The sequence below is a fragment of the Psittacula echo genome, assembly GCF_963264785.1.
Source record: "Psittacula echo genome assembly, chromosome: 1".
NCBI classification, from domain to species: Eukaryota; Metazoa; Chordata; class Aves; order Psittaciformes; family Psittacidae; genus Psittacula; species Psittacula echo.
This window is the reverse complement of record NC_137735.1, coordinates 161,174,567-161,187,636: the sequence shown is the minus strand read 5'-3', so window position 1 is coordinate 161,187,636 and position 13,070 is coordinate 161,174,567. Positions and strand designations below refer to the sequence as shown.

At 55.0% G+C, this 13,070-nt stretch overlaps 1 protein-coding gene across 1 annotated transcript; it reads left to right on the top strand.

The window, feature by feature from the left end:
• Nucleotides 1-4,205: 4,205 nt before the first annotated feature.
• On the top strand, nucleotides 4,206-4,655 carry LOC308228960 (calmodulin, striated muscle; the record flags this gene model as incomplete). The annotated part of the gene is made up of 1 exon (XM_080632622.1): nucleotides 4,206-4,655. The coding sequence occupies one exon, from the start codon at nucleotides 4,206-4,208 to the stop codon at nucleotides 4,653-4,655; it is 450 nt and encodes a 149-aa protein (XP_080488748.1).
• Between the last annotated feature and the right edge of the window lie 8,415 nt (nucleotides 4,656-13,070).

The window sequence follows — 13,070 nt, the reverse complement described above, 5'->3', positions numbered from 1 at the left end:
GCCAAAAACCTGATTTCCCTCTAAAAGTCAGTTCCCCCCCTTCGTCTCCCGGTGGTTCCTATCCCAGATTGTCCCTCCGGCAGGAATGTGCAGCCCGCAGCCGCCTCCTCAGCTCTAGACTAAACAAGACGGGTTTTCCTGGTTCCTCCCATGCTGAACTGAACTCCAGACCTTCAACTGCTGAGCCAAGACCCTCATCCCGTGGGGGGGGGGGGGTGGTACCCGGGATGCAGAGGGGGGAAATTCCCAAGGGAAGAGGGGGGAAATTCCTGAAGGCAAAGAGGGAACTAAGCCCCACTGAGCCCCTACGTCCTTGGTTGTAGCAACATCCCTGCTGTGTCCAAAGGCGTCCAAAGGGAAAGGGAAGGTGCCCATACCCAGGGGATGTGTGGGCACCTCCACCTTGGGTAAGCAGCTCCCTGGACCCATATTTACCTTTAGGATCCCCACCCAGGCTGGGTGCTATGTGTGGGGTGGAGCCAACACCTCCCAGGTTATAGGTGTGATTGTCCTGGAGCTGGGCTAGAGTGGGGTGAATCCCTCTTCCAGCACCCAAATCCCAGCTTCCCTCTTCCAGCCGCAGTGGAAAAGGCCCAAAAGTGGGATCAGGGTCCCTTTGCTTGTCCTAGAAAAGGCTGGTGCTAGGAGCTGCCCAATGCTGGCAAGGAGTGCTGTGCATGGGGAGGTGATGGGTGCTGATCATGGGGAGGTGATGAGTGCTGGCAATCGGTGCAGGTCTTGAGGAGGTGATGGGTGCTGGCAATGGGTGTTGGTCATGGGGAGGTGATGGGTGATGGAAATGGATGCTGGGCATGGCAAGGTGATGGGTGCTGGCGATGGGTGCTGGTCATGGAGAGGTGATTGGTGCTGGCAATGGGGCAGCAAATCTCCCAGCATCTTCCATCTTCACTCAGCACCAAGGAGCACCCAGCACAGCTCAACCCCTTCACCCTTCCCCAAGTGACCCTGGGTCCCCCGTCCCACTCCCTCTCCCTTTACAGCTCAACCAACCCCCCCCCCAGCTTGAACACCCCGAGTTCACCCCCAACCTCCATTAAAACCACATCTAAAGCAACCCCCAAGCCACTGGATCCCAAACTTTACACCCTGCTATTCCCTGGAGACCCCTGCAGCTGCCATGGGATCATTCCCAAGCTCTGCCTCTCCAACATCCCATTTTCCACATTAATCATTAATGCAATTCACGCCGTGGTTCCTCCCCATCCCCAGCACATCTGGGCCCCACGGAGGATCCTGATTTCCCGGTTTCCCTCTCCGCCTCCAGCTTTCCCTTTTTCCATGAATTCATCCACCTCCCCCCTCCTCCTTGTCTGCAAATGCAAACCCAGACGTCGCCACGCACATCTGCACACATCTGGGCTCGCCTCGAGGCGGGATAATCCAACTGGATGCATTAAACCATCTGGGTTGGGGGGGTTTGTAGCCATTACCTGGATCAAGCTGCTCAAAGCCAAAACGGAGCAATCCCACCTGGAAAACACCGCGTGAGGTTTCATCATTGGCTGCTTGCACCCTCCTTTGTCAGAGCATCACCCATCCACCTGGAAACATCCCAGGAATACGGGATGCCGAAGGAGCCGTCAGTGGTGGCTGCGTGCTCCTGCCTCCCACTATGGTGGCCTCACTGCATTCTAGTCCCATCCCAGGACCCATCTCAGGTGTCACCAATAGGACTGGGCCAAAACGTGGGATTTTATGGGACAGTTGGAAGTTTTATTGGGTTCATTATCCCGCCGTGGTAATGAGGGTGTTGTTAAGCACAGACACAATTAAGGGCTGGCTTGAGCTTCTCCCAAATTAAACACAGGAAGCAATGGGTGCTGGTGATGGGGAGGTGATAGGGAGGTGATGGGTGCTGTTCATGGGGACCTGATGGGTGCTGAGGACCTGGAGTTGATGGGTGCTGGTGATAGGGAGGTGATGGATGCTGGCAATGGGGAGGTAATGGAGGGATAATGAGTGCTTGTGACGAGAAGGTGGTGTGGAGGTGATGGGCGCTGGTCATGGGTAGATGATAGGGAGGTGATGAGTGCTGGCAATGGGTGGTGGTCATAGGGAGATGATGGGTGCTGGTTATGGGAAGGTGACGGAGGGGTAATGGGTGCTGGTAAAGAGGAGGTGATGAATGCTCATGGGAGATGATGGGTGCTGGCAATGGCAAAGCAAATCTCCCAGCACCTTCCAGCTTCACTCAGCACCAGGGACACACAGCACAGCTCAACCCCTTCACCCTTACCCAAGTGACCCCGGGTCCCCCCCCAGCTCCCTCTCCCTTTAGAGCTCAAACAACCCCCCCATAGCTTGAACCAACCCCCATAGCTTCAAGAACCCCCCATTATCCATTGGTGTTCCCTTCTCCTAGCTGGCTCCCAGCCGGTCCCTTCCTGCTGGCTCCCTGCTCCTCTCCCCAAGGCTCTTTCCCAGCATTTCTGATCCCATCTCCCTAAAGCTGGAGCAGAACGTGGGCAATGAGACAGACAACGTGGGAGCAGCTCCTTGCGCAAGAGGAGGTGCCGGGACCTCCCCTGCCCGTGGGGCTCTGCCTCTCACCAGACTGGTTCCAGCACAGCTCAGCCAATTCCTGCCAGGAACCGCAGTGATTTAATGCCCAGTGTTCTCCAGGTGAGGTTCTCCTCAACCCCTGCCAGACCTCATCCCACCTGGAGGCTCCGTTTCCCATGTGTTCCTCAGTTGTCCCATGGTTGGGTTCTGTTTTGGGACCTTTTGTCTGAATCCCACAGGTCTGATTCCTCACTGGGTTAAACTGAGGGAAATTGGTGCTGTTTTGGTGTAGCTGGGGAGGTCAAACTGTCTTCTGCTGTGGAGATGGATCATCTGGTCCGTGAGATCATTGGTGCGGCTGGTGAAGGTCACTTGACTGTTATGGGGACATAGGAAAGAGGGAGGGATGGATGGATGGATGGATGGATGGATGGATGGATGGATGGATGGATGGATGGTGGGTGACATGGTCTCATGGTCTAGTATGAGATGTCTCAGCCCATCGGAGGGATTTGGAACTGGATGATCTTAAGGTCCTTTCCAACCTAAACCATTCTATGATTCTATGGATGCATGGAGAGACAGGTAGATGAATGGCAATGTAAATGTATGGATGGAAGGACAGACGCATGGACAGATGGTTGGAGGGATGGATGGATGCTTGACTGAATGGATGGGTGGATAGAGAGAGAGAGATGACAATGTGGTTGGGTGCATGGATGCACATATGGATGGATGGATGGATGGATGGGCGGATGGATGGGTGGATGATGGATGGATGGATGAATGGATGGCAGGCAGTGTGAATGGATGGATGGATGCATGGGTGATGGATGGATGGATGGATGGATGGATGATGGATGGATGGACAGATGGATGGATGGACGATGGATGGATGGGTGAATGGACGGTTGGACAGAGAACTAACCCTCATCATCTGTCCCTGCCCCCTCCTTGCTGCAACAGGTGAGTAAAACAAGCACAGCACATTACAATGGGGTGAACCTCCCTCAGCCCCGGGGTTAACCCCTGCCTAACCGGGGCAGGACCCACGCCTCTGCTCCTGCACCACCTCTTGCACCACCACATTGGCTGCCCCCGGGGGGTCCTCGGGAGCCAGGGGAGGTGTTGGAGCTGACTCAGGTCTCCATCAGCCTCGAGCACATTGGCTCCTGGCAGCCCGGCTCTGCCTGGACCTGCACAAGGGAAACCTCCCTTGGCAGCATTGGCAACGCTGCCAGCATCACTAGAGTGGCCCTGGGGATAGGGACCCCTCTCAATCTCCCCCCATGCAGGGCTGGAGGCCTCCAAACACAGCCGAAACTGCCTTAAAATAGCCCCAAACAGCGTGTACCCCCCCTTCCACCATCACCCCGCCTCTTCCTGAAACCACAGGCAAGCCACAGCATGAATCCCTTCATTAGGAAGTTCATTAGGAGCCAGCGTTATGGAATGCCACCCATGGAGCAAGCAGGACAGCAGCCAGCGTGGCCCAAAGGTGGTCCAGCACCCCAAAGCTCCTCTCCATGGGGGGCCCGGCTGACCCATTCCCAATGATCCCATAGCTTGGCCTCTCCCGCATGCTCCAATCCTGCCTCCTCCTCCTCCTCATCCGGGGAGCGGCTGCTCGGAGGGAGGAGGCTCCGCGGCGTGCCGGGACAGCTCCGGGAGCAGGGAACGCCATGGCGGAGCGGCTGTCGGAGGAGCAGATCGCCGAGTTCAAGGAAGCTTTCTCCCTCTTTGACCGGGATGGGGACGGCTGCATCACCACCAAGGAGCTGGGCACCGTCATGCGGTCCCTGGGGCAGAACCCCACCGAGGCCGAGCTGCAGGACATGGTGGGAGAGGTGGATGCCGACGGCAGCGGCACCATCGACTTCCCCGAGTTCCTGTCGCTGATGGCGAGGAAGATGCGGGACACGGACAGCGAGGAGGAGATCCGGGAGGCTTTCCGTGTCTTCGATAAGGATGGCAACGGGTACATCAGCGCGGCGGAGCTGCGGCACGTCATGACCAACCTGGGCGAGAAGCTGACGGACGAGGAGGTGGATGAGATGATCAAGGAGGCCGACTGCAACAACGATGGGCAGGTCAACTACGAGGAGTTCGTGAGGATGATGACAGAGAAGTGAGATCCCATTGCCAGCAACATCCTCCAACCCCATCACACAGGTAACGTGCTGGGATGCTGCTCTGTGCCCGACGTGGTGTCCATAGGAAGCCCTGGACCAAGGGGTCTATCCCATCTATTGCGATGTCTTGCATCTCCCCCATCTTGACCATTTCCTGCCCTGCAAATCGTGCTGGTGATTGGGAAAATCCATGTTTATGGTGTTTTTCTTCATGTTTTGCTTCATTTTCTCATAGGGAACAGAGGTTTTGGTGGTCTCCCAACCTTTCCATCCCCTACTGCCTTCACTCCACCATCCAGGGCTGAAAAACCCTCTTTTATCCCAGCCAGAGCATCACCAGCCTGTGCCTGCATTGGATGCAGGCATTCCGCCTGGCAGGATGGGGCTTGGGGTGCAGATGGACACGGGGGACTCCCCATGGGATGCGCCTCTTGTGCCTACAGAGGTTCTGGTGGACACCACACCGAGTCCAATAAAGAAATGTCCCCCCATACCCTGATGGCTGCCAGTGCTTCATTCAGCTCCAGTTTGGGGTCCCAGCTGAAAAGAACCCCCCAAATCACTGACTCAATGCATCCAGGCCCCACATCACCTCCATCTCCACCACCACCCCCCATCCTTTTCTTCCCACAAGCAGGAAAGTTGCTTCTGATGAGTGCTTGTTGCAACCCCCAAGTTACGACCATCCCCACCCCAAATCCCACCACTTTTGGGGTCTTCTCTCTGCACCCTCATGGTGTTGGGGCCCTTTTCTCTCCCCTCACCCCAAGCTAAGAGGAGAGTTTGCAGCTGGCTTTAGCCCTAATCCCCATCCCAAAGAGCAGGATCCAGGTCTCCTGGCTATAACCACCCTGTGACTCAGTTTCCCTATGAAGAGAGGGAAACCCGATTGCAGCAGCTCCCCCAGCCCCAAGCATGGAGGCTTTGAATGAAGACCAATTGTAACGGCCCTTATTGGTGCTCCATCACTAATGGGGAGGTGGCACCAGGACACATAAGCAGGGCATGGCTCTGGGATGTCCAAGCCACCACAAGGCTTCACCCCTCCGCTTCCAGCCCATCCCTTGGGATCTTTGGCAATCCCAATTGTTTTCCCAGTGCCGGGAAAGCCGGGCAGGTGCCTGCACGCCACAGCTCCACCCCAGCGCATAGCACAGCGCCTTCACCCCTAGCACAGCGCCTTCAACCCTAGCACAGCGCCTTCACCCCTAGCACAGCGCCTTCATCCATAGCACAGCGCCTTCACCCCTAGCACAGCGCCTTCATCCATAGCACAGCGCCTTCACCCCTAGCACAGCACCTTCATCCATAGCACAGCACCTTCATCCATAGCACAGCACCTTCACCCCTAGCACAGCGCCTTCATCCATAGCACAGCGCCTTCATCCATAGCACAGCACCTTCACCCATAGCACAGCGCCTTCACCCCTAGCACAGCACCTTCATCCATAGCACAGCACCTTCATCCATAGCACAGCACCTTCACCCCTAGCACAGCACCTTCATCCATAGCACAGCACCTTCATCCATAGCACAGCACCTTCACCCATAGCACAGCGCCTTCATCCATAGCACAGCGCCTTCACCCCTAGCACAGCACCTTCATCCATAGCACAGCACCTTCATCCATAGCACAGCGCCTTCACCCCTAGCACAGCGCCTTCATCCATAGCACAGCGCCTTCACCCCTAGCACAGCACCTTCATCCATAGCACAGCGCCTTCATCCATAGCACAGCACCTTCACCCATAGCACAGCGCCTTCACCCCTAGCACAGCGCCTTCACCCATAGCACAGCGCCTTCACCCCTAGCACAGCGCCTTCACCCCTAGCACAGCGCCTTCAACCCTAGCACAGCGCCTTCACCCCTAGCACAGCGCCTTCATCCATAGCACAGCACCTTCACCCCTAGCACAGCGCCTTCATCCATAGCACAGCGCCTTCATCCATAGCACAGCACCTTCATCCATAGCACAGCACCTTCACCCCTAGCACAGCGCCTTCACCCATAGCACAGCGCCTTCACCCCTAGCACAGCGCCTTCACCCATTGCACAGCGCCTTCACCCCTAGCACAGCGCCTTCACCCCTAGCACAGCGCCTTCACCCATAGCACAGCGCCTTGACCCATTGCACAGCGCCTTCACCCCTAGCACAGCGCCTTCACCCCTAGCACAGCGCCTTCATCCATAGCACAGCGCCTTCACCCCTAGCACAGCGCCTTCACCCCTAGCACAGCGCCTTCACCCATAGCACAGCACCTTCATCCATAGCACAGCGCCTTCACCCCTAGCACAGCGCCTTCACCCATTGCACAGCGCCTTCACCCCTAGCACAGCGCCTTCACCCCTAGCACAGCGCCTTCACCCCTAGCACAGCGCCTTCATCCATAGCACAGCGCCTTCACCCCTAGCACAGCACCTTCACCCCTAGCACAGCGCCTTCATCCATAGCACAGCGCCTTCACCCATAGCACAGCGCCTTCACCCCTAGCACAGCACCTTCACCCCTAGCACAGCGCCTTCACCCCTAGCACAGCACCTTCACCCCTAGCACAGCGCCTTCACCCATAGCACAGCGCCTTGACCCATAGCACAGCGCCTTCATCCATAGCACAGCGCCTTCACCCCTAGCACAGCGCCTTCACCCATAGCACAGCGCCTTCAACCCTAGCACAGCGCCTTCACCCATAGCACAGCGCCTTCACCCCTAGCACAGCGCCTTCATCCATAGCACAGCGCCTTCATCCATAGCACAGCACCTTCACCCATAGCACAGCGCCTTCACCCCTAGCACAGCGCCTTCACCCATAGCACAGCGCCTTCATCCATAGCACAGCGCCTTCACCCATAGCACAGCGCCTTCACCCCTAGCACAGCGCCTTCATCCATAGCACAGCGCCTTCACCCATAGCACAGCGCCTTCACCCCTAGCACAGCGCCTTCACCCCTAGCACAGCGCCTTCACCCATAGCACAGCGCCTTCACCCATAGCACAGCGCCTTCATCCATAGCACAGCGCCTTCATCCATAGCACAGCACCCAGGGCCTTCACCACGTGCTGGCCTCTTGCTCTCACACCTAACTCCCTGCAGCTCCATAGGGGACAACAAGGGAGCAAAGCCCAGCAGAAAGGTCCCTGAACCAGTTAAACCAAGACCACGGGGTCACCCCGGGTTGTTGAGTCCAAGTCCCTAAATACAGAATTCCCAAGGCATGATACTTTGTTAATGTCGTGTTTCAGCACAAAGCCAAACCTGCTATTTTTAGCTTTGACCTTTTCTCCTTCTATTCTGGGGTTGTTTAATTAATGGAGTGTTTCCTTCACACCACTTATCCTGAGCTGGTTTTGTTTAATCATGGAATCATAGAATGGTTTGGGTTGGAAGGGACCTTAAAGCTCACCCAGTTCCAACCCCTGCCACAGGCAGGGACACCTTCCACTAGAGCAGGTTGCTCCAAGCCCCTGTGTCCAACCTGGCCTTGAACACTGCCAGGGATGGGGCAGCCACAGCTTCTCTGGGCACCCTGTGCCAGCGCCTCAGCACCCTCACAGTAAAGAACTTCTGCCTTATCTCCAATCTAAACTTCCCCTGTTTCAGTTTGAACCCGTTACCCCTTGTCCTGTCACTACAGTCCCTGATGAAGAGTCCATCCCCAGCATCCTTGTAGCCCCCTTCAGATACTGGAAGCTGCTCTGAGGTCTCCACGCAGCTTCTCTTCTCCAGACTCAACAGCCCCAATGTTCTCAGCCTGTCTCCATACGGGAGCTGCTCCAGCCCCTGATCATCCTCGTGGCCTCCTCTGGACTTGCTCCAACAGCTCCATGTCCTTCTTATGGACACCAGAACTGTGCAGCTCATGGACATCACCCACAAGGCAGGACCGGAGATGCTACTGCTGAATCAATCCCAAATTGCCCCCATTCCATTATTTCAGGAATTCTAACTTTAGGAACTTAATTTGGGAATGCTGGGACATTTCGATAACATCTCAACAGCGGGGCTTTAAAACACATTAATTAAACATTGAGGAAACAAGACTGAGACCCCCCAGGAGGGGCCAAGGAGCTTTTCGGAGCCCTCCAAAAGGACATGGAAAAGAAGGGCAGGAGTTTTTCCCCATTTTCCCTATTTTCCCCCTCTCCTGCAGCCTTCAAGGCCACAGTTCCCTGGCTCCTCCCTGGCAATAACTGTGCCCTTAAGCACACATGATGTATTGCCTGGGAAGTGTCTCTGCACACAGGGAGAGGAGGACGGTCAACACCCAGCTTCCATGGAAAAAAGTGGGAAAAAGGGATTTTTGAAGTGGGATTGGTGCAGGTTGCTGGGATGAAGGGTTGGGAGGTACCATACAGGAGAGTTTGGGTGGGTTGCGTCAAACCACATTCAGCACAGGGGAATAAAGAACTAAACAGAACCCCCCAAAACCCCTTTCCAACTAAATCTCCCCACTGTTCAGTTTGGTGGGAGCTGTTTCCTTTCCCTGGGGTGATTTTTAACCTGTTTTAAGTGGTTTTCTCACTGATTTTCCACTTTCAGGTTATTTGTGGAAGGAGAAATCCAAAAGAAAGAAAAAAACCCAAAGAAGCCACAAATCACTCCAGAACTGGATGCAGGCCATGGGGCTCTGGGCCACGGTGCCCAGGGATGGCCAAAATGATGCTGAATGGAGCAGTTTGGTGCCAGATCCAGCTCTAAGCATGAGGTTGCACCAGTTGGGGCATTGCTTTGGGGCAAAGAGATTTGAGCACTGGAACAAATTGGTTTTACCGCTTTTCCTTTGACATCAGCCCCTCTGTCCCATGTGAGACTCTGGGTATCGCTATGATGAAGATGCTCAAGAGCATCCGAGGCACTGAGGTGCTTTGATGACACGAATTTCTTTGGATTCAGCTCAGAGATGAGCCAAAAACCATGTTACCCCCTTGCCAGGGCATCCAGTGATGGGGCTTTGGGGGCTGTGTTGGGCTTTCCCAGTGGAAAAGGCTCTGGACCCAAAAGGCTCCATTGAATCCCACCAGGTCTGCACCAAAACTGCCTCTGCTGCCCCTGAGACCAGGGCTGGGGAGGGGACAAGGATAGGGGACAAGTGGGACAGGGAGATAGGGATGAGTAGGAGAAGAAGAGGGGACAAAATGTACCAGGAGACCAACAGGACCAGAAGAGAGGGAAACAAATGAGACCAGGAGTTGGGAACAAGCCTGACCAAGAGAGGGGAACAAGGAGATGGGAACAAGAACCAGGAGAGAGGTAAAATGTGACCAAAAGATGGAACAAATGAGACCAGGAGATGGGGACAAATGGAGCCAGGAACAGTGGGACAAGGGGACAAGGACAAGTGGGATCAAGAGGTGGAGATAACTTGGACCAGAAGAAGGAGCCAGTGGGACCTGGGGACAAGTGGGACCAGGAGACAAGGACAAGTCTTTTGGCTGGGGCTAAGTGGGAGCAGGACACAAGTGGAACAAGAAGAGGGGACCAGAACAACCAGGAGATTGGGATAAATGGGGCCAAGGGAGGGGACCAGTGGGACAAGGAAATGGGGACAAAAACCAGGAGAGGGGTAAAATGTGACCAAAAGATGGAACAAATGAGACCAGGAGATGTGGACAAGTGAGACCAGAAGAAGGGAACAGTGGGATCAGGGGATAAATGGGATCAAGAGATGGGGACAAGTTGGACCAGGAGAAAGAACCAGTGGGGTGAGGGGACAAGTGAGACCAGGAGACAAGGACAAGTCTTTTGGCTGGGGCTAAGTGGGAACAGGACACAAGTGGAGCAAGAAGAGGAGACCAGAACAACCAGGAGATGGGGATAAATGGTGCCAAGAGAGGGGCCCACGATGCTCTACAAATGCCAGGTAGTTTGTTAGGGCATGACATGAGCCAAGAGCATCCCCAAGGCTATCCTAACCCCTCTCTAAGGACAGGGGGACACTTCCCCATCCTCTCCATCCCATTTCTTCAGCATTCCCAAGGCTCAATGGAAAGCACAAAGGGATTTGGTGGAGATGCTTGGGGCTCCTCATGGGGACACTGGGAGCCTCCAGCTGCCACCTCATGTCACAGGGCTCCTCTCCCGAGGGCTTTCCCAGGTTCAAGTTACCAAAATAAGGCCCTGGGTCTCACCCAGAGGGAATTCTGAGTGTGAAATGCAACCGGTCACCGGGTTTCCAGCACCAAGGGATGGGCAATGCGGCTCCAGCCAGGCTGCCTGGTGCGGGATTAAATCAGATGAGCTCTGTGCAGGCACCAAGAGGGTTTCATGGATGTCTGAAGGGCTCCTGAGTCCCCCAGGAGCCAGATGGAGACCCATGGCGTGGCCATAACATGACCATCATAGGGTTTGAACGCATCACCCCTTGTCCCATCCCTACATCGCTGATGAAGGTCCCTGTTCTCTGCCATCAGCACCATGGGATGTGGTTGTCTCAGCCCAGACCCTCGCAGGGGTTAACTGCAACCGGAGCCGCTTCATTTTCCATCCCTGCAGCGCTGGAGCCGTTGGGAATTTAATAGCTCCATGACCTCAGCCACCACGCACGCAGCCCCACAGAGCCCCATAGAACCACTGTATCCCTTCCAGAGGAGGTTTTGGGGTCTTCCATCCTCTTTTCTGCCCCAGGGTAGGCAGGAGGATGATGCCATAGCTCTATAAATCGCTGCTGGCAATGAAAGAGGACTATTAAACCCCCTTATCCCCATCTCCACAGTGTTAGAGCCCAGCACCTTCTTCTCTTTATAGCTTAATGAAGTCCCTTTAATGTCCCATTTTGGTTCACATTAGCCCCAAATCAACCCTTGCAGGAAGAGATGCCCCCAAACTGAGCCCACCCAAGAGAATAACTGCTTTGCAGCCCCTCCATCCCTATGTTTTGCCCTATTTTCACCTCATCCATGGAGGCATAACCTGCCCCATGCTCTCTTTCTCCCCCTGCACCAAGCTGGGTTTGCAGCCTTTCCCTAAATCCCTGGTTTTCTCCTTAAATCTCACCCTGAGGGGAGATCAGAGGGAATTTTATTACTGACAGATCTAAGGAACGGGAAAAAGCTTTTTGCAATGGGGAGAACTGAAGCCTGGAGGTAGGAACTGAGCCGTCTGGAGGTGATTTGTTACCCCTATTCCCTTTTAACCAGGATAAAGTGGGAAAAACCCCTCAATCCAGGTGAAATGGGACCCACGGGAGCTTTGCTGGAATAAAGGAGCATCATGGCTGGGGGGGGACCCGCGTTGCCTTTGCCTCCAATCCCACAAAACTCCGCCCGGGCTTGTTTTGGGAGCAGAATTCCAAAGGTTTTCCAGGGTTTGTCTCTGTGCAAACGGGGCTGGAGCAGCCGGAGCTGGTTCCACATCTCCCAGGCCCCAGGGAGGATGCGCGGCTGTTACTGGGGGGAGCAGCACCGCCAAGCGGTGCCATGGAGGGAAGAGGTACCCACAACCCAACAGCCCCAAAACCTCTGGGTTTTACACCTTGATTCACTCTCACATCACAAATCGGTGCCAAATCCCCCCCAAAACACCCCCCAAAACCCCACGGGAACCTTTCCATCACCAAAACAGGCTCCTCTGGTCCATGAGGCCTCAGTGAGAGGGTTGGTGCAGAGCATCTCTTAAGGAAGAGATTGCCTGTCCCTTTGTCCCCAGCTGCATCACCTTCCTCCCACTTGCTTTGGGATGATGTTTCCAGCCTCTGTTTTCTTGCAGGACACAGGAATTCCCCCAATTCCTTCACAATCTGCACAGGGAAAAGAGTTTCCCCAATCCCTAGGAGCTCATCTCAGTCTCCCCTCTGGCAGCTTCAAGCCATTCCCCTTGGCCTGTCCCTACAGTCCCTTGTCCAAAGCCCCTCTCCAGGTTTCCTGCAGCCCCTTTAGGCACTGGAGCTGCTGTGTCTCCCCTTAAGGAGCCTTCTCGTCTCCAGGCTGAACGAGGACACAGCTCAACACTTCCTGAACTCACTGTCTTGGCACCCAAACCCAGAGGAACATCAGGGTATCAGTTATAGGGCACAATGAGCTGAATCTATGGTTTTGGGTGGAAAAGTGAGTTGGTTTAGGGTTCTTTTTGCAGGACCCATGAGGTTTTGTCCCCTGTGACATGCAGGGAGGAGAGCCCGGGCTTACCACAGAACAGGCAAACCTAAAGGTGCCACATAGAAGCAAAGGTTCCCAGAGGTCCTAAGGAATCAATAGGGATTTTTTAGCTCCTTTATGCTTCACTTCCTTGCAATGGATTCAGGTGTTGGCTTTAAGTTTGGGTTCAAACTAAAACAGGGGAAGTTCAGGTCTAATGGAAGGTGTCCCTGCCCGTGGCAGGGGTTGGAGCTGGATGAGCTTTAAGGTCCCTTCCAACCCAAACCAGGCTGGGATTCTCCTTGCACCATCACATCACAGGTACGGGTTGGGACAGGCCACT